The sequence below is a fragment of the Lissotriton vulgaris genome, chromosome 6 (genome assembly GCF_964263255.1).
Source record: "Lissotriton vulgaris chromosome 6, aLisVul1.2, whole genome shotgun sequence".
Taxonomy (NCBI): domain Eukaryota; kingdom Metazoa; phylum Chordata; class Amphibia; order Caudata; family Salamandridae; genus Lissotriton; species Lissotriton vulgaris.
Genome location: NC_141694.1, coordinates 1,829,956,220 through 1,829,978,491, shown reverse-complemented (window position 1 = coordinate 1,829,978,491; position 22,272 = coordinate 1,829,956,220). Strand labels below are relative to the sequence as shown.

General features: G+C 46.2%; 1 protein-coding gene and 1 pseudogene across 1 annotated transcript in view; both read left to right on the top strand.

Annotated features, from left to right (window-relative positions):
* HADHB (hydroxyacyl-CoA dehydrogenase trifunctional multienzyme complex subunit beta) overlaps positions 1–821 on the top strand; it is a 147,903-nt gene extending 147,082 nt beyond the window's left edge. Inside the window, exon 16 of the mRNA XM_086928100.1 lies at positions 344–821. Within this exon, the coding sequence (XP_086784226.1) occupies positions 344–379 (36 nt within the window). The 3' untranslated portion in view covers positions 380–821. The remainder of the gene's footprint in view (positions 1–343) is intronic.
* Positions 822–20,006: 19,185 nt separating this feature from the next.
* Positions 20,007–22,272, top strand: part of LOC147709585 (uncharacterized) — a 50,682-nt pseudogene continuing 48,416 nt past the window's right edge.

Sequence of the window (22,272 nt, the reverse complement as noted above, 5' to 3'; positions counted from 1 at the left end):
CTCAACAGAGGTCATGGTGGTTTGCTACAGGTTAAATGATATTGTCCAAATATCTTGCATGTTAAATTTCCTCTGGTTGGCACCCTAAAATCCCTTGATTATTGTGTTATATTATGTACCGTGTGTCTCCTGTGAAGGGGGTGTTTAAGTTGTTGTTCACCCTTGGCCCCTCTGGCCAAGAGGTTTAAAGCGTTTTTTTTGTAATTGATTTCTTCTTCCCATTATTGTGTTGCCAATGTAAGTTCTAGCATTCAGTACTGTCAATATTATGTTTGGCAAAAACTTGCCTTTTGCCACTAGAGACTAGTAACCATGTTCTTTTTCTGTGTTCCTTTATTTTCAGGGACATGCAATGATTGTCGAACTTTACCCCCAGTGATAGGATGGAATATTTCAACAGCAGCCGGTTCAATGAACTAATAAAACTGAAAATGCACACTTCCTGTACTAAAAGAGCATTTTCTTGACCTGTAAATAATTCTAGTTGCCTTGTCTGCAGTTTTGGAAAGAAAAAGTATTGGAGCACTTCAATAATATGGTTGTAGCACTGCAAAAGATTGTTTACCAAAGCCTTACCAAGAAGCATATGGGGTTCATTTTAGAAACCGCATTAGAATAGCAGCTTGGAGCAATATGATTGTAAAAGATGGCTTCAAATTGTCTAACTTCTTCAGGCTTATAATTCAGATTGTTGCCTCTCTTAATGCTCGCCATGTTCCACATATTGCAAAATATTCAGTCTCATTAATTTGTTTTTTAGATCCAGCGTACTGGAGATGGAAATTGTTGCTTCCGAGTCTCATTAAAGAAAGTTATTTTGATGTGTGTATTTCTTTTCTTGAAAACCCTGTGATTGTGCTGTTGCAGATTTCACACAAGTGATCCTTTTTGTAAAGTTCCTGTCATGTAAGGTTGTACTTCGCCAGAGGTACCCTGCAGCTGCTACTTCCTTTCTTTATGTGGAGAAGTGTGGCTCAATGATTAGAGCGGCAGACCCTGATGCAGAGGTCTAGCCTGGGACCAGGGTTCAATTCCCCGCCTCGGCGGGTCTTGGGCTCAAAATTCCATGGACCTGATAATTCTCGCCTCATGCCTATTCCAATCTTGGAGTCCCACTCTGCAACTCTGGGCAATAGTTGCTTAATCTCCACAACGGCCCCCAAAACGCTAAGGATGCCTGGCCTCCACCTTGGGGGTGCCCAGGAGTGGACGCCTCACAGGGAAAGCCAAGATGGGTTCCACAGCGGTTTTCGTACAAGCGCCTTGAGACCCTTGCGGGTGAGTAGTGCGCTATACAAGTATCAATTTACATTTTTTTTTTTACATTTTTATGACACAAGTAACTTTTAATTGATGTATGGCCATTTGCTGAGCTTGACTGGGGCCTTTGCTGATTGCCCAAAGTACTTAACTCCATAAGAAGCTATTACAGACACTCCTTCCACTCAAGAACTTGAAGGCCTCCTCTATTAGGACTAGGATTGACCAGAATGATGCACCGGCTACATTGTCCACTGTGAAATTACTTAAGCAGGACCATCTCGCACTGATTTTATATACAACAAACTGCATTTGTCCCAGTATCTTTAGAAGATAACTAATCAGATACCCTCTAAAAGGAATAGTATTTGAGTGCTTTACAAGCCTGGACCTTGCTTTAACTTCTTTGTCCTCCTTCACTCTTGCACCTTTTTTTAGGGAGAAGGTAGTTTAGATACTCAATAGTTTGGCTTCAGGCCATATCTTGGAATGGCTGAATAAAGCGGTCAGCCTCTGTTAATGCAGAGGAGGACCTCTAGTTGGTTGTGTTTTTTATATATATCCAAACATTCAAAAAGAATGAGGAGCTACTATCTTCTAAAGGTGAAATGTTTTCAGAGATATGGGGAACAAGGCCTCCCAGGGATGAATCTTGTTTGTTTTTAAACCACCGTTATTCTTGACTTGAAAGACCGCTCCCCAATGCCAGTTTTATTGTGCTGATCATCCGATTATCATTAGCATAGATGATATCCAAGTACTCTTTGAAACCCTCTCCAGATACTTTATTGTAATAGTCTCTTTAATTAAAATAGTTGACTTCAGCATAATGTTTCCAAGACTGAAGCACTCCTCCCCTGTTCCCCCACACACATTTGAAGGGTGCGGTCCCTCACAGGTTAGTGATCTGGGTATTTGATACCTTGATGAATCACTTGGCATGAGCACACATGCTTTACATAATTCCGCCGTCTAGTGTTGGGTTGGGATGATTACAAGCTTTAGTTTCAAGAGGTTTTCTTGGAGTCACCAGGCTGTGTGACTCCTACTTTTGGTAATTCTGCGCATGGTCTGAAAAACTGAAATGCTTTTGATGGCTCAAGATTGCCGCCGGGTAGGAGCTTTTGGTCGGAGCTCCGAGTGCTTGGGATTCCAATTCTGGATTTAATCCCTGTTAGCACCCAGCATCCCGGGCATCCTTAGCTACTCAACTGGAACGCAACTACAACAACTACCTCAAGTAACTGGAACATTATTTTATCGGCGCGGGAGAGGACCGAATCGCCCCCGCCTTTGCCGGACACCGGGCTGCCACTGGCCATCGGAGGAGCCTGGGACGGACGTTTGGCTGCCTGGAGCCTGCTGGGGCGCTGACCGGAGCCAGCAGGGGTTCCCTGGTCGCAGACTGGGACCGTCGCAGGAGAGGACAGACACACCCCCCCCCACCACCTTGTCCGGACTCCGGGCTGTCCGGACTCCGGGCTGACCCTGGACATCGTCGGAGACCGGGACGGATTCCCTGTTTGCCTGGAGCCCGCTGGGAGCTGGCGGCACCTATGGACGACGGGTGCCCGCTGTGAGGGACTGCGAGGGAGCTGCTCTGGCATCGGAGGCGCTTGGTACGCCCGGGAGCATAGCCACCAACACCGGCTGTGGGGGTCGGATTCTGGCCCGGACTCATGTGGCGCCCATAGGAGAGGTGGCGTCAGGCTCTAGGGGGTCGACTGAGCTTTCCCCCATCTACTACGGACTGCGGGAGCTGGCTGCGAGCGGTAGTGTTGCGCCGCTGCCCAAGGAACTGCCAGAGTGGAGCCCTGAGGCAAACGGCGAGGAAAGCGGGAGACACACGACATCGCCTATCGAGGCGGGAGGGGCTGCAGCTCAGGAGCTCTGGCCGCCTTGCGGGCAACAGCGAGGTTCCCTCGGCGGACGTGACTCCCTGTGGTCCCCCCCTGCTGCTGCCGGGGCCCTGGGAGCAGACCTGCGGACCTACAGCCTTCTTGTTGTGCTGGCGGGGATCGAGGCTCCCCGGACGTGCATGGGGACTAGCATGCAGTCTGCCAGAAGTTCACTGCATCGTTAATATTTCACATTTTGCTTAGACCCTCGATGCTTGAAAAACGCGATGTCGGCAAAACTTCACTGTCAACATTAAGGGACCGACTGAGCAGAAAATATCCAAAAGGTATTTAATTTACTTCACTCGCCTCACACTTTTTGACCTCCTTTGTTCAAAATGGCAGGGGTCATTAACTGAAACTATAAATCTCCGCCTGTACCTCCAGATGCCCACGAGGCTCCCCGACATAACTCCTCCACATAGGACCATCAAAATAGTGATAAGACTCCCTCCCAGCAAGCTAGAAACTGGGCGTACTCAAATAGAATGTGAAACTGCCCTTCCCTGCTCTCAAAGCAACAACAACAAACAGAGGACTACTGTCTCTATCTCCCCTACTTGGCGGCCATTTTAGACTGGTCTCTCTCATTGGCGGCCATCATGGACTAGTCACTTTCACTATTTGATCTTGCCCTAAGAACTGGCCATTTTAGACTAATCTCAACTACCGCGCACTTTACATAGCCGTGTATCGACACCTTCTTGTGTTAGTGTCTGCCTTTTATTGCAGTATTTTACTTCTACTTGTTTTTTTTTGTATTTGTTTTATAATCTGCACTCCTCTCACTTTTTTATTCTCCTGTAATGCACCGATTGCTACCTCATATATTTTTGGTTGCTCACTAGTGTCACTTTTGATTCATCTAACTCCTGTAATGCACCGATTGCTACCTCATATATTTTTGGTTGCTCACTAGTGTCACTTTTGATTCATGTAACTTACTGTTGCATTTGTATTTTGCTCCAGTATACCGTCAGTATTATACTTCTACTTGTATTCTGTACATCTCTGCAAACTGCACCCATTTCAATTTTTTCCTGCAATGCACCGATGACTACCTCATGTATTTTGGTTCCTCACTAGTGTCACTTTGGTGCTATGTAACTTATTGTTTGCGCTTGTACGCTGCCTCCTAGCCGCACCTACCTATACCGCCATTCCAACATGGATCTCATCGGCAAGCACACATATAAAATCAACTACCCACCCACAATCACCAAAAAAGCTGCTAAACGCTTTAAACACAACTTCCTGCGGTCCCACTCTGAAACCCCCTTTGCAGACACCTACTTCTCACCGGTCAGTGGATCCCTGAACACTGATATCATCTTCCACACCACACGCAGAGCTCGTTGGAGAAAAGAGTTCCTCACCCTACTCACCGTCTCCACCACCAGGAAATCCGTTCATGGACTAACACTCTCCATCACACCATCCCAACTCTTCCCAGGCAGAACCACCATCACTATCTACAATAACGGGATTGTCCTAATCCAATCCACAGACAGGAACCTGGAACTACTAGACAACCTGTTCCCCACCTTCAAAGAGCACCTCTCCAATCCTAGGACCCCCACTCATATCACCTCCAATCCTAACAACCCTGACTCCACAGCCCTCACTCACAACCCTTCTAACGTAGTTCAGCCCCAGAACGACACGCACTTCACCCCTACCCCCAGCACCTTAGTCAATCACCCACCTGCTGTAGCTACCCCATCACAGTCACAGATCTCTCCCCCACATGCACCAGCCGCACCCCCACCCCCCCATCAACACTCGGACCTCCACTCATACCACTCCCATTCCTTTCACCCCTGACTCCACTGCTCTCACCCACAGCCCCATCCCCCACCCCCCTACCAACCCTCGGACCTCCACGCATACCATTAACACTCCTCTCTCCCCTGACATCACAGCTCCCACCCACAACCTAGTTCAGCACCAGAACGACACGCACAACAACAACTCTCACCCTTTATCCACCCCCATTCTCAGTCCCCACTACCCTCTAACTAAATACGCAGAACACACCTCCTCTCTGAATTTAACGCCCCCTCCTCACAACAGGACCATCTCCAATCCCATTTCCCCCCATTACCCTTACTGCACCCCCACCACCACTAACATACACCCATCCTCCACCTTGCTCTCCCCGCCTACCACCAATGCCTTCAACCATACCACCAACCCCCTCCCTACCTCATCCACACCCCTCCCGCCCAAACCCTCTCTCCTCCCTAACACCATCCTGTACACTGACACAACGGAGCCCTGCACGAACACAGCCCACTCCCCCACCTGCACGCTAATTCCCTGGTCAGCCATGCACCTCTGATCTCCACTCCCACCTCCAACTCATACCCCACGTTGGACAAGATTATGGCCACCCTCATCCAGGTCAAAGAAGACATGCACATCATCAAAGAACTACTCTCCACACACCCCATACAACCCTCACCCACCTCCACCTCCCCTCCCAACATGCCCCCCACCCTTCCGGTTGACTCTCACTCAACACTCCCCACACCGGACCTCAATCCCTGTTCGCAATCGCAACAACCGCACTCGCCGCCCCTGCAACGGCTCACCCACCTCCACCTCCCCTCCCAACAGGTCCCCCTCCCTTCCGGTTGACTCTCACCCAACACTCCTCACACTGGACTGCAATCCCTGTTCGCAATCGCAACAACCGTCCTCATCGCCCCTGCAACCCTCTTTCGGACCTCGACGCACTCACCCTCCTACGACTCAGCCCCCCACACATCCACCACACACCTCACCATTCCCACGATACACTCAAATCCCCTTAGACCCCCCCACTCTAAACAGCAGAATCTCCATCCCTAATAACCTTAGAAAAGTCCCTCTCTCTCTAGAACCCTCTACCACCTTCAACACACCCCGTCTCAAATGCACTCTCCTCAACTGCAGATCGGCCTCGAAACATTCCGCCGCCATCGCTGATCTCATCTTAACACTGGACCTTGACCTAATCATTTTGACTGAAACCTGGCTAACTGAATCTTCATCACCTATAATGGATATTCTGGTTCCTCCCAACTACCACATCATTAGACTTGACAGGTCCCGGCAAAATAGGCGGTGGAATCGCATGCATCTACAGGAATAACCTCTCTGTTCGGAAAGTCAACTCCACCTCCCTACCATCCCCTACATCCTGTGAATACATCTGCCTTGACATTATCTGTGAGGGCAAACCGATATGCTCTCTGCACGGCATTTACCACCCACCCAGGGACAACCTTACCTTTTCCCAACAAATCATGGATATGATCTCAACCAATTTAGGACGGCAGCTCACCCAAATATACCTTGGCGACTTCAACCTCCACTGGAACGACCACAATGACGCGGTGGTAAATAGCCTTAAAAACTTCCTCAATGCCCATGACCTCACCCAAATATGCAACAGCCCGACCCACGAGAAAGGTTCTATCCTCGACCTTATCATCTCCAAAGAGGACTATATCCAACTCGAGTCCATCCAACCCTGTGACTGGTCAGATCATCATATTGTCACATTCTTCATCAATGAAAAAGTTAAATTTAACCCGGTTCAATCCTCCAAGCCCAAAGTCTGTAAAAGAGACCTGAAAAAACTCAAGCCAAGCTCTCTGCCTCCTAACAGCTGCAATCTCCTACTTCCACCTACCGGCGCGATGGACGTTCAATCCTTGACTGACCACTATCTCAACGCTATGACCTCAATAATTAATGAGGCTGCACCTATGCAGCTAAAAAGAGTCTCCATCAAAATCTCCAATCCATGATACGACGGAAGTCTCAATGAGGATAGACGAGACATGCGAATGGCAGAGCGCACCTGGAGATCAGCTCCCTCTGCACTGCACCTAAAAACTCTGAAGAAAAAGAGAAACGCCTATTTCAGGAAAATTAAACGCTCAAAATCAGATTTCTTCAGCCTCCAGCTCGACCAAGCAAAAAACCGTCCGAGAAAACTGTTCGAGCTAATCAGAACACAAACCAAGGAACAACCCCAACCACTCAGCGCGAAGCACCCTCCTGTGAAGACTTCTCCGCGTTCTTTATCCAAAAAACTGATAGCATAAAGAGCGATCTCCTCATTGACGCAAGCCCCTACTCCAGACCCCACTGCATAGCACCCACTGTACCAAAAAACAATGCTACATGGACATCCTTTGACACCTACTCTGAAGAAGAAATTGGCAAACTGCTCAGCACCTTGAAACCATCCAACCACCTCACGGACCCCCTTCCTGCTGGTGCTGTAAAAGACTTTACCCCTTTGCTTCTCCCACTCTGGACTAAAATGATCAATAGCTCACTTCAACAAGGAACCATACCTGATTCCCTCAAAGTTGGACAAGTCACACCCTTACTAAAGAAACCTACAGCCGACCCCTCTGATCTGAACAATTAGCGTCCCATTACCAATATTCCCCCTCTCGCCAAACTGCTGGAAAAATGCGCACAACTACAATTGACTAAACACATTGACCAGTTTGAGCTACTCAACCCTCATCAATCAGGCTTCCGAGCAGGGCACAGTACAGAAACTGCTATGACTCACATAATTGACGACGCACTTCAAATCCTGGACCAAAACGACACCTGCCTCCTCATCCTGCTTGATCTCTCTTCAGCATTCGACACTGTTAAACATGAGAAGCTACTCGAATTACTAAACACAAGAATGGGTATATCTGGAACTGTTCTCAAGTGGTTCACTTCCTTTCTACACAACAGGTCGCAGAAATTCAAGAGCTTCGCCAATACCTGTATCGCTAGGCGTTCCCCAAGGATCCTTCCTATCTCCGACTCTGTTCAACCTAGTTATGGAACCTCTCACCACTTTGCTACAAGCATCCAATGTACTCTTTCACATGTACGCCGATGACACCCAACTTTATCTCAAACTACAATCCCCCAAAGACATTTTGCTCCTAAACTCAACGATCAGAAGCACCCAATCCTGGCTTGCCGATAATCATCTCAAACTCAATGCTCTGAAAACAGAGTTCCTTCTGATCTTACCTCCAGCGAAGATCTCTACCACTCAAATTTGGCTTAAACACCTAACCGCACTCAATGTCCAACCCACCATCGTGGACTCAGCAAAATCTTTAGGCATAACTCTTGACACCAATCTCAACATGCAGCAACATATCAGCAAGGCAACTAAGGGAGCGAACTTCCAAATCAATACCTTGAGGAAACTCAAACCCTTCCTCCCAGCCAAAGACTTTCAAACTGCAGTACAAGCACTAGTCATCCCTCGAATAGAATATGGCAGTATCGCCCTCTGCGGTCTCCCCCTTACCACTACTGCACCCCTAAGAGCTTCCCTAAACGCTGCAGCAAGACTCATCACGAGGTCAAAAAAGCACTCTCATATTTCCCCTGACTTGAAATCCCTGAACTGGCTGCCTTTGGAAGACAGAATACACCTGAAAATCACCTGCATGACACACAAGGTGGTACACCTGAACTCACCCGGCTACCTCACTCAGAAGCTGACAATCTCTGGCGGCTCTAGAAGCACTCGAGGCACAAACAATCTTATGCTGAAGCCTCGAAGATTTCGGAAGGAAAAAACTTATAAACGCTCCTTCTCAGGAATCTGGAACTCACTCCCTCCTGAAATCAGGCTCATCTCCTACACTATACTTTTTAAGAAAGAAGTAAAAGCTATCCTCATGGCTAAATACACCTGAACTATTATTTCGGACTCTTAAAGACTCTGCACAGATCTGTACTACTTGTTCGACCCCTTTGCTTATTTGTATTATTGCTTTACATGATTAGCTTTGACCCCACCTTTTTGTACTGTTAGCTTTACTGACCTACTTGTTTGACTATGCTCCCTCATGTACCCTCTCTTTGTAAAGCGCTCTGATATCTGCAAAGATCTTGTTCATGCTATATAAAACTTTCAAAATAAATAAATAAATGGTCATCAATGCCATCTTCAGATAGTTTTTTTCCGCCGACCGGTTCAGATGTAATCATTTGAGCTCCGGTTCGAGACACACACCTTCCGGCTCCCTTCAATTCTCTAATAGATCTCCACTCAACTGTATTGTCTTGATCGCGTAGTTTTATCGCATCTGATTGATCACCCTCCTGGGTAGCTGGTCTAAGGCTCATTTCCTCATCCACGGGCCACGCTCAGCTAGGCCTCTTTCTGCACTTCCAACATCATTTTGAGAATGACCTGCAAATGGAGTAAACTCCATTCTGCTTCTGTTCAAAGTGTCACTCTATGCCCTTACGACCAACACTCTTTTTGCAACCTATGCCTTTTGCCCAATCATCAAGAAGAAAGCTGTGAGGCCTGCAAGTCTTTTAGATAAAAAAGACTCTTCAGGATAGTGCTCGATGGCAAGAAATGCAGCGTAGGCAAGCAGACCATGTACTTAAACACTCTAGGACTCAATCAACTGGTGACTGGTCCCACCCACATAGCTGGTCACACCTTAGATCTTCTATTCACCAATTCTCCTCAGGTAAAGGTCGACCAACCAACCAATCCCAGTCCTATGGTCCGACCACCATGCACTAAAATTTCAAATACTGGGTATACAGACCCGACGAGACCCTTTGAAAGAACCAAGGCTATACAGGTCCTAGAATAAAATTAACTTAGATACCTTTTCTGCACATTTTGCCCCCCTTTCATCATCCGAACTAAACCTCCCCAATGTGGCTGACATAATTCTCGAGCAAGCGATCAGCCTGACCCTCAACAAAATTGCCCCAATAAAACAAGTCAAATGCCCTCATAAACTCCCTCCCCCCCCCCCCCTTCCCGGTTTACCCCAGACCTAAAAATTGACAAACTAGCTGCCATAAAGGCAGAACGTAAATGGAGACACACAAAAAATGTTACGGATAGACCGGGCTATAAAATAACACACCAGTGCTATATGGACCACATAGCGGCAGCCAAAAAAATCCTACCTAGGTGATCGAATCAATCAGGCATCCAACTCCCACACAGAACTGTATAGGATCCTGAAAGAATTCACCAATCCCCCCTCTCGTGTCAAACAACGCAGATCGCCTCGCAGGAGTGGGTTGACTCTCTTTCGGCCTTCTTTGTGAACAAAATTAATATCATTCATAGACTCTTTCCCCAACCAACCGGTACACCATCTTCAGAGAGAAACTATGACCATCTCCTCCCACAATCCAACCTTCTTTGAGTATTTCGCTTAGTCACGGAGGATGACGTCTTAACCACCCTCACAAGGATTAAATATAGCTCCCTTTCCGATCAAGCCGCCTCCCAGATTATATCCAAAATCGGACCAGCCCTTTTGCCCAGTCTAACCAAACTATTCAATTGTTCACTTTCTTTATCCACCGTGCCTTCAATCTAGAAAGAGGCCATAGTCTGACCCATCCTAAAAAAGCCCAATGCTGACCCAAAACAGCACCATAATTACTGGCCAATCTCTCTCCTGGCTCTTTGGAAAAGTCCTTGAATCACTGATAAACAATCAGCTTTCTAAATACCTAGAAAGCAACAACCTGCTGGACTCCTCTCAATCTGGGTTCCAGGCTTTCCACAGCACCCAAACAGTCTTACTGGAGATAGTAGATCCCATCAGGCTCGCCCTTGATGTCAGACAATCTGCCATCTTGGTCTTAGTTGACCTGTCAGTGGCTTTCAACACCATCTTCCTTTACCTCCTTCTGGACCGCTTACGGGAGCCTGGAGTCGAGGGCCCCGCATTGAGCTGGCTCATGAGTTACCTGACAGACAGCCCATCCAAAGTCCAAATAGGAGCCTTAACCTCCAGTAGCCAGCCCATTGACAAGGGTGTTCCCCAGGAACCCATTTCAAGCCCCACTTTTTAATCTGTATTTATCTCCTTTAGCCAAGATAATTAAAGCCTATGGCTTTGATAGTGTCGTACGCGGACTACACTCAATTGTTAGTTACCCTTGGACCTGATCCTAACAACACAAAACACAGATTTAAGCAAAGTATGGTAGACATCAATGTGTGGATGACAAACGATCATCTCCAACTCAACGCTGGTAAAACTGAGATTATACTCTTTGTTGGCCGGCTACCCTGGGCCCCTGCCCTTCACCTTAGACGGCAGCCTGCAATCTTGGAGTGATAATAGACGATAAACTCGCTATGTCTGATCACATCAATCATGTGATTTGCACATGCTATGGACTAATGCGTAGCCTCAGAAAAACCTTTAAATGGATCCCATTGTCCTCATGCATGCCTTTATTGCAGGTACTAATCATAAGCCGCCTGGACTATTGCAGTGCCCTATTAGCATCCATAAATGAAGTACATTTGACAAAGCTCCAGGTCCTGAAGAATACAGCAGCTAGACTGGTTCTCAACCTCCCCCCCCCCCCTCACTCGCCCTTTGCCCCCATCTTGACTGGCTTCCCATCAGAAAGCAAATCATCTTTAAACTGTGCTATCTGGTACACAAAACTCTTAACAGAAAAAGGCCTCAAAATCTAGCACAGAAACTAAAAGAAATACCAACCATCAAGAACCCTTCGATCTGCCAGCACACAACTTTTAACTGTACCCAAAATCCGCACCATCAAGAATGGTGGCAGATTATTCTCCAAAATTGCCCCTACGATATGGAACACTTTGCCTACACACCTCCGTATGGAAATCGACCATAAGAAATTCCGCAGATCCCTCAAAACCTTGCTATTCTGAGTCCCTTCCCACCCCCCAACAGTTCTCCCTCTCCTCGTTCCTCCAGTACCTGAGTATAAGCTAGTGCTATGAGACTTAAGGGACATCTATGCAATTAACAAATACTGATACAATACTGGACATCTTCGGTCAACAGCAGGAGGGGGACGAGAAAGATTTAGCAGCACAAAATGAATCCCTATCTAGGATTCAGATTCCTAATCCAACCAGGACTCTGCCACCCTTCAATCGCCCAGAAGCTTCCGACAGGGAATACTTTTACCCGTGATCCAAAGCCCAAAACATCAGCTCCAACCAAAAAGACTACTTACGGTCCGCCACTGCAAAATGGCAAAGGCGCACACTGAAAAACGGTCTTAGAAGCCCCGTTCTCTGGCTCTCCAAAAACTTGGCCTGCAGCAGGGGCCTCCACCTCCTCAACCTCTGGATCTACAGCCCCTCGATCATTTGTCTCAGCACGGAAACTAAAACATACTATTTTTCATCCGACCACAGCTCCAACTAAATCGAAGCTTCCTCCACTGAAATGCTTCATTTTCGGGCAGAAATCTCCACCAGATCCGATCCTCAATGTAGCAGGAATAGATCGACCAGAAGAAAAAAAACGCTCAGATTAAGCCTGGAACTATGAAAATAGTGCTTCAACCAGCAAAACCTCGCTCTTCAAAAAAGGACAATTAACTTTCAAAGAGGCTTTCGATGTTTCTCTTCAACCTCCAAAGAATGATGCTGCCACTAGCTCATTACACATCCCTATTCCAGCTTCACCTAACCTATGAATACCACCCCCACCATCCTCTCTACCACCTCACTCACCACAGTTGTCTGAGGCAGGTAACATGTCTCCTCACTCACGGTAGCGGATAATGAGGATATACAATAATACATACATCCTGAGGATGCTAGGGATGACTGTCGTCGAACCACATTCGACCATTATATCTATCCCACACAACCGTCATCACCTTCTGCATATATGGATTTAATATCAAGGGCAGCAGCTTTCCATAATATCCCCTTACATAAGGACCCAATAGAGGAGGATTTTCTTTCAGAAACTTATCTGATGCTCAGAGTGGGGGGTGGGGGGTGAGCACTACACCTACCACGCCCTAAGGGCATGGTGGTTCACGACATTTTTAAAGACCCTGTCAAAGCTAGAGTCATAACACCTCACATGAACAGGAAATATAAAGCTGCACCATTGCACCATCAGATCTTGTGTGTGTGTGTGTGTGTGTATATATATATATATATATATATATATAGAGTTCAGTTATCCCCAGACTTCCTGGGAGTCTCAAACACCAGGAGATGTACCACCTCCAGAGAAAGTCTATACTAATAGATACTTCCAGGAGACGTGTAGCTGTACAAGCAGCTAACCATTGGTGCATAGCCTACAGCCAGGCTCCATTAGCTAGATATGACAGAACCCACTGGAGCGAAATGGAGGGTCTCCTCCCAGAGGAACACAGTTTAAGAGGGCAGGAAATTGTTCATGAGGGAAAGCTCATTACCACAATTTCATAAAATGTGCATTAGATGCAGCTGACACTGCTGTTAGAGGTATAAATACTAGCATCCTATTACGTAGGCATGCATGACTGTGTTTCATGATTTAAGCCGAGGTACAAAGGGCAATTTTAAACCTTCTTTTTGGTAAGGAGCATCTTTTTGGCAATCAAGTGGACAGAGCCCTTGATAAAATAAAAAAGGACACGGATGTCACACAATCAATGAGGGATCTATGAACCGGCACTTACCCTGGTTCCAACCATAAGTAAGGTGCAAGATCTACCGCCTCAGGCAATACAGGGTCAGCATACCAAAACCAGGGATAAACCACTCCAAAAACATTCTACAGAGGAAAAAATTTTAAAGGAAGAAGTTGTGGGAATAATACCAGTACCTTAAACAACTGTACCAAGCAATAACTTCATTACCATTCCCCCAGACCACTTAACACCTGTCTGCGGTATTCTTCAAACTTTTCTCCCTATTAGAAAATCAATATCAACCAGTTAATGAGTGTTGGATAGTATCCAACATGGTTACTGTTTGGAGCTCATTAAAACTCCAAATATCCCACCTGGCAAACACAAACTATCAATTCAACATCGACATCTTCTACAACAAGAAATAACCGCTCTACTACAACAAGCATTTGCAATGCAATAGGTCTCGCAGTTAAGCGAGTTTAAGCTATTGACATTGCAAATAATGCCTTTTATTTTCTTTTTAAAAAACCTAAATAAAAGGCATTATTATTTACAATGCCAATAGCTTAAACTTGCGTAACTGCGAGACCTATTGCATTGCAAATGTTTGTTCTTTAATAGACACTGAGAGGGCTGTCCCTTTGCAAAAGCAGGGGAAGACTGCTGGCCTAGATAGGATTCCTTCCTATCTCGTCCGATCATATTTGGATTTCTGTGTGCCATAGATCAATGCAATCTTGAATGCCAATTCAGGTTTTCCTATACTTCAAACCTGGAAAGGCACACATATTGGTCCCATATATAAACAACTATTGGCATAGCCAATAGGTCTTACCTTTTGGACCTTGTAAGTGTTGAGATTCTCGACGTAAAAATTAACCTAAAGCTGGTGGGACACCCATATTAATAATGGGTCCAAACGGTGGGTACAATCTGATGAGGGCGGTTATTTACATGTCTGGGGTATTGGAACTGACTCTATGTTTATCCAGAGCTTCTTGAAGGTAGAAGAATTATCAAAATTCTTGATGGCTTGCAAGTGCAGATCCTCACTCCGCAAGTCTCCAAGCCTTCAGCTGTGCGGGTGATAGCAGCGCACAGGTCGGTGTAGTCTCCTAGTAATTTACTTCAATCGATCTTGGTGCAGGAGAAAGGCTTATGACACTGCACAAAGGAGTAAGTAGTGGTCTTTGCCATACCTGTACTTCAAGAAATGTACCCTCTTCATTATCTTCTTGCGCCCTGAAGATCCAGATTCAGTGAGCAGAAGCTGTGCCCGAGAATCCACTGCAAACGCGCCACTTCAGTCACCTCAGAGGATGCTTTTCTGTCCCCAATAAACACACATCAACATGGCAGCTCGCACAGTTCTGGTGAGAGACAGAGAGCCACTGACAAAGAGAGATGGATGAGCCCGGTGCCTTCTCTATGGGATGGTGTAAAAGTGGTGGCTATATTAGCAGAGAAGATGCAGTGGCATAAATAAAGTTAGAAACAAACTGAGCTGTGCTGCATAGGAAAATAAGCTCCAAGAGCCTGCAGGGAATGATGTTACTTAACATTTAACAACAATGTTAAAGAAAGAGACATAAAATCAATATGGAAAATGAGTGATACTACAACAATGCCTGGACAGTTTCAGCTAAATAAAAGATTTCAGTAAAGAAAAGCACAACATGGCGCTGAAACAGGAAGCTCGGAGGCCAACCCTGTGCACATAATGACAAGGGATTCACCCGAACAAACCGTGAAGTCCAGAGCTAGATCCATCCAGCCATGGTCTGGGCAAGATACCTCACTGTCCCTGTGCCCCCACGGAGCACTCATGAGAGATTTGCAGGCTGTGGCCCGGAGTGCTTCCAGGAAAAACACAATCAGACACATACAGACAATACGCACTCACTTTGCAAACCGTGTGGATTCTTTTCCAATAATCCCTATAAACTATGGCCGTACTCTGATGCGCAGTACCATCCCTCAGGGCCATACAATACCCACAACACAGACCCATTACCTCCAGCCCGCCCAGCCCTGGACTCGCCTTGATTTTGACGCCTGCTTGCAATCCTCTGTGCTGCCTGCCCTGCCAGAAGTGTGGGACAATGTCTTCTGCATGAGGCTCCGAGTCACTGAAGTGCCAGGGGAGGAAATGCCGACTGTCGAGGCTCACTTTTGGGGGGTCTCTCGCAGAGACAGCCACCGTCTGACGGGCCCCCTGCTCTCTCCCGCTCTGCCTGAACTTGCGCCTGCTCCCCGACTGGGCTGCGCTGCTTTCCACCCACAAAGCCTCTTTGCAGCGTAATCGCGGCAATGGCTGGCAGCTTGTGTAGCAGGCCGGTGTGGGCGGAACGGAGCTCTTACTCGGCGGAGAGCAAAACAGAGTGTGGGACGCTAGAATTGCGACCAAACGAAATGGAAAAGACAAGCAACCCAAGTCAACAAGACGCCGTGAGCATGCACATGGGCTGTCCAGGCGCGCTTGCGAAAGTGAAATTGTGGGGGAGCGCGAGAAGAGACGCTGCTAACGCCGCTGTACACGCTCACGCCCATGTCTCCAAAAGCATGCGTTCACAGCTCATGTCTCCAATGTGTTTCCAATGTGTTTCTATGCTCGTGCACCGTCCTGTCCCACTTCGCTAAGCGAGTCGGCAACAATAAGTCTTGCTTACGCGAGCAACGCATGGCGCTGCATCGCTAGGCGAGACCTAAAAAGGAGCAATGGAACCAGTTCAAAAACAGTTTCAGGAAACACGAGTATACTCGCTATACTTCCTTATTCCCATCATACCGGAATACATCCATATGATCCTGCTTCAGGAGGTCATTCTTTTGCTACAGAAAGGAGATTTCATGGCTGCCTTAGACTTAACCTCTTCGCCGCTAATGACAAGGGTAACTCGTCATGCACTTTTCATTGATTTCAATGGAAATTCAATGAAAAGTAAAATATTGCCTTAGCAGCCAAGTGGTTATAGGGCGCCTACTTCCATATACCAATTCATCCCACACACAGAATGTATCTGAGGTTTCAATTCCAAGGAAACCATTATCAATTTCAAGGTTCTTCCCTTTAAATGAAATGAAATGAAAATTGCACTTATATAGCGCGTAACTACCCGGAGGCCTCGCAGCCCTTTGGAATTATCACTGCACCAAGGGCATTTACAAAACTTCTGGCTTTAGTGGCAGCACATCTATGCACACAAAACATGCATGTCTTTCCATACTTAGACAACTGGTTAATAAAAGCTAACAGCCTCAGCCTTTGCAAACAAAATTCTCAACAAACCCTAACCTTACTACATCAATTAGAGTTCATCATCAACCTACAGCAGTTACATCTACAACCAGCTACCATACAGTCATACCTAGGAGCTATCCTCAGCACACATTTAGCATTTGCATACCCAAATGCAGACAAAATACACACCATGGTAACTTTAAGTTAACAGTTTCAAACAGGGAGTCAAATCCGAGCCAAAACATTTCTGTGACTTCTAGGCATGATGGCATCTTGTATTTCAATAGTTCCGCATACCAGACTACACAAGACCACTCCAAGAATGTCTTTTTCATCAGTGGACACAAACTCTGGGCCAACTTCACCATCTAATGTTGGTAGACCGCCGCACACATTACTCTGCAATGGTGGAATCCACAGACTTTATCCAAGAGGAGGCTCTTTCAAGACCAAGTTCCACAAATAAATCTCATAGTGGATGCTTCCCTAATTGGTTGGGGTGCACATCTCCAAAACATCACAGTTCAGGGGGTATGGAATTCCAAGATAAGGGGCCGCCATATCAATCACCTGGAGCTGCAACCTGTTCAACTAGCAGCGAAACCTTCGACCTTCCAACACAAAGTTTTCCTAATGCAACAGACAATATGACAACTATGAATTCTATACAAATGCGGGGAGATGCTCTCTCTCCAATTGTCTCAGCACAGAAAATCTGAAGAATAGCAATACATCACAACATTCAACTCCTAGAACATGTCTGGGGGCAATCAATAAAATTGCAGAATTTGTAAGCAGGACGCAGCAACAAGTCCATGAATGGGAACTCCACCCATGGTCCTTCTACCGTACTTTCAAAAATGGGGGTTCCCACAAATAATCTGTTTGCAAGTGAACAAAATACAAAATGTCCAAACTTTGCAAGCAGGTATCCACACCAACAATCTAAGGGCAATGTCTTATGGATGAGCTGGTCAGGAATATTTGCATCGCTTTTCCTCCTCTCCCACTCCTTCAATTAGTGGTCCGGAAACTCAAGCAAACCTCTTTTACAATGATACTTCTAGCACCAACATTGGCTCGCCAACCATGGTTTTTAACACTGTTGGAGCAATCTCTAGTTCCACACAAGAAGCTTTGCCTCAACCTAGACATTTACATACAGAACCAATGAACACTAAGACATTCCAGTCTCAAGGAAATAATTCTTGCAGTTTGACTCCTGAAGTCTTAGAATTTGGGTACTTAAATTTACCACAGGAATGTATTCTTAAGCTTGCAAACTACCGCAGGTATTCTTATGCGGCTAAATAAAAAGATTGTTATATACGTTCAGGAACAAAACATCAACCCACTTAATGCAAAAGTACAGAAAATAATCACTTATTGCATTTACATACCACGGGGTTGGCGTACACTTCTGTACGCTTGCATCTTCCGACTTTTGCAGACTATTTGCAAAATAGAAAGCACTTGTCAAAGGTACTATGTGTGGGGGAGGGAGTGCCCCTGGTAAACGCTGCAGCTGCTTTTGTTACAGTGGGCAGATACTGCAGCTAAGCTGCAAAAATGGCCCCTTAGCCAAAACGGCCCCCACCCTGGTGGCCCTCTGGGGAAAAGCCAGGTCCCCGCTAAGGCCAGTCGAGCCCTGATTCCTATTGCTGATATTTGCAAAGCAACAACATGGTCCATTCCTCACACAATCACAAAACTGTTTTGGATTCGGCAGTGGGCCGCGAGAGAGCCTCGAACACGGCAGGAGCTGCGAGTAACCTCTAACGCGGCAGGGGGGCCGCGAGAGAGCCTCGAATGAGGCAGGATCCGTGAGTGAGCCTCGTACGCGGCAGGACCCGCGAGTGAACCTCGAACGGATAGGGCAGGAGCCGTGAGTGATCCTGAACGCGACCCCGGCCATGGGTGAGTCTTGAACAGCAGGAGCCGCGAGGGCATTGCCTGAATGCGGCAGGGGCTGCAAGACTTTCAAAAGCAGCAGGAGTAGGACACTCTTAGAATGCGCATTACCTGAAGAGCAATTGTCCTTTTCACATTCTGTGAGGTGTGCACTCGCGCATCATTGCTTGAGCGTGGGATCCAGTTTACTCATATCTGCTGTGATATTTCCCTGCCTACTTGCTGTCAACGCAGTAGTAAAGGAGACCGCTGCTGGGGGCCTCGCCATACACTGCTTGCCGCCACTGTGAGGGAACTACAACCCTTATCACCATCATCATCGCTTGAGAGGCCAGGGCTCCCGCAGCGCAGCGAAGCCCGAGCCAAGGGCCGGCCCGTCCGAGAATGGAAGTAACTGAGCTGGCCCACACCTTTAATATCTCAACTACAGCATTCACAAGGTTAGTCTCGTCACCCAATCTATTATTAACCCCATTAATCCCCCGCCTAGAGCGCAGCTGCACCAGACGCTACTAACTGTAAGCGCGGACATGAATAATATGAATAAGCGAGACCAAGGGTAAGAGTGCGCAAACAGGAGGAAGTATTTCGGGGACACTTGACCAATTTCTCACAAGAGCTACCTCTGCCCTTGAGTATGAGATAGAAAGGACAGAGCGACGACTATCATTGGATCCATTACCACACAAAAGATCCTCTCTGGGTGCCATAGCCTCCAATAATAACATCTTTGATTACGGGCAAATTAAGGAGAAGTTGGCCGATCTCATCTTGGTCACTGACAGAACTGACCTAACCGAGGGAAGGTTGCCATCTGGGGAAACGGTGGCTAAGTCTGCTACGGCATGTCCTAGACTGCAACCTGCCATTAATGATATGGGTCCAAAAAAATACCCAGGCTTAGGTCCAATTGTGGATCCTGCAGTTAAAAGAAAGAGGGGAGGGGGCCCGCAGAGACCGGAAAATGCTAAAATATCGAAGATGAACACTAAAGGAGGGGAAGGTTTAACAGTGGTAATTAATGGAGAAGAAGGTGTTCCTTCAGAAGTCGCCACTGTGTATTCTAACCCACTGCATAATCAGCCACCAGCTGTATGTGAGGAAATGTGGACGAAACTAGAACATCTTGTGCTTACACTCGTAAACCCATGTACAGAAAGACTGAGTCGGATGGAAGAAAGGTTAAACAGCCTTGACTCTCAGGCCAAGTCCAATTTCCGTGCGCTTGAAGGCACGCCAAAACCAAGCCAACGCTAATGCCTGTAACCAATGAGAACTCTGAGCTCGATCATGAGAAAAGTAAATCTGCTTCTGTAGACGGAATTAATAAACCAGCAAGTAAGCCACCCGCTAAGCAAGCAAAACTGGTAAATAAAGTACATCTCCAGTGGAGACTCCCCCCTGCAGACGGAAGTCCAGTGGAAGTTAGAGGAAAGGAGATTCCGGACGTACTAGATACATCTGGCGAATTTGCTCAAGCAAATGAAAGCTTAACAGGTGATAAAGTCACAAATAAAGCAGGCGATAATAATACTCTAATCACAGCAAACAGTACTATGAACAAAATCCCTACAGACCCCACTTCTCCGTCAACAAGGAATAGTACCCAAGGAAACCACTGGAGCCATGGAAGACAAGCCAATGGACCCTCTACTTCAGGACTACGGATGCTAGATCTTCCACCTGCAGCAGCCCCGTTGGTGGTGGTCCTGGGGAATGTGCCACCTCTACAGGAGGACCAGGTTGAATCAACAGTTCAGCTAATGCTAAAGGTTATGCATTGGCTGGATCACCGACTGCAGGGTGCTGGGTTTATGAATAGGGATATACAAAACCAGATGATCATGACTAGAAGACTGTCTTGGATTGGCCAAACAAGAAGGGTTTTGGGGGGCGATTGTATAGTGGTAAATTGTAATAATAGTGGAATAGTCAGATTTCTTTTGGACTATCTGGGAAACAATTTACATACCTGCCCCAATAAGATTATTATCTTCCCGTTAGATTTCTTTTACAGATCTTATTGTAACACCTTAGGGAAGAACAGGTCCCTAAGAGCAGGTAGATAGTTATTGCCAGTCCCAAGAAGCATGCCTATATGTACAGACTTAAGATTGGCCAATAGGTTTGCCCCACTCACGGATCTTGAAGAATGTGATTTACTACAACCAAGCAATCCTCAACCTATAGAAAATAGCCCCAGTGCAGTGACATTAATTTACAACCTAAATACAGGATTACAGATAACTAACGTCACACAACTGGAAGGTAGTATGACCCAGATAACTCCCCAATCCACTGAGAGGTTGGTGAGTTCCTCATTATGTATTCTCTCGTGGAACATCGCAGGTCTGTCTTCTAAGATAATGTCATCAGATTGGTCTTCCTTTATGGAGGATCAAGATATTTGTATCTTCCAAGAAACCTTGTCAAGGGATTGTATCTTTCACTCCGGTTACCTTGCTTTTTGTAAACCGTCCACGACCAGAGAAAAGGGAAGACCTTCAGGGGGACTTATTATCTGGGTTAGACAAAATTCTGAATATCAGGTTGAGGACTAAACATAGACTGTCCAGATATTTTAGCTGTAAAGATCCGTTTTAAGCATGATTATGATGTTGTGGTAGTTAATGTGTATGCAAGACGGATGGTGGGTGGAAAATCATCCCCTACTGTTTCACAACTAGATGACTTTATTGACTTATTTAGAGCGAAAAACCATCTAGTAATAGTAGGTGATTTTAATTGTACATTCGAGCCCCTTGGACACGAAGACTGTGATCTTAGCGGTGAAGAGGACTCTAATTGGGGTGTCCCTCAGCTTAGGTTGCTTTATATAAACAAATGGACTGAGGCAGCTCTTCAGCTAAAAAGTCTATGCCAAGAGAAGGGTATAAGGGCATTAAACGGGAGGTCACAGTCAGACAACGAGGGACAGCATACATATAATAATGGAACTAGAAGTAGCCGCAAAGATTATTTCGTTATAAATTTAGAGCTATGGCCCCGGCTTGAGGATATGAAAGCCCAACAAGGAACTGAGAGCAACCATAACCCTTCATTTTTAACTTTGGATATAAAGGGGCTAAAAACAGATATGGTAGTTAATGAAATAACGACTGCAGATATAGTGATTACAAATGACATGCGAAGAATAAAATGGGGATCACTATTAGAAAATGCTAATGTCCTTGAAAGGATAAAGCTAGCTGTGGAGGACACACTAACCACAATATCAACCTCACAGACCCAGGTTGGCATCGCCACTTATATAACAAAGGCCCATGAGGAGCTGTTTGTAAGGTTAAAGGCCTTTTTTATTATGGAAAATAAATCGACCAGTGGGAAACGAGAAATCGGCAAAGTGGTATAATTCTGTTTTCAGAGCAGCGTATAAATCCCTATCTCAAGCAATTAGGTCTAAAACAGCATATGAGGTTAGAGCTGCCCGATTAGCATATAAAAAAAGCTCAATATAAGGCAAAAAAGGATTTTGATGAGCAACAATGGATTAATCTCTTG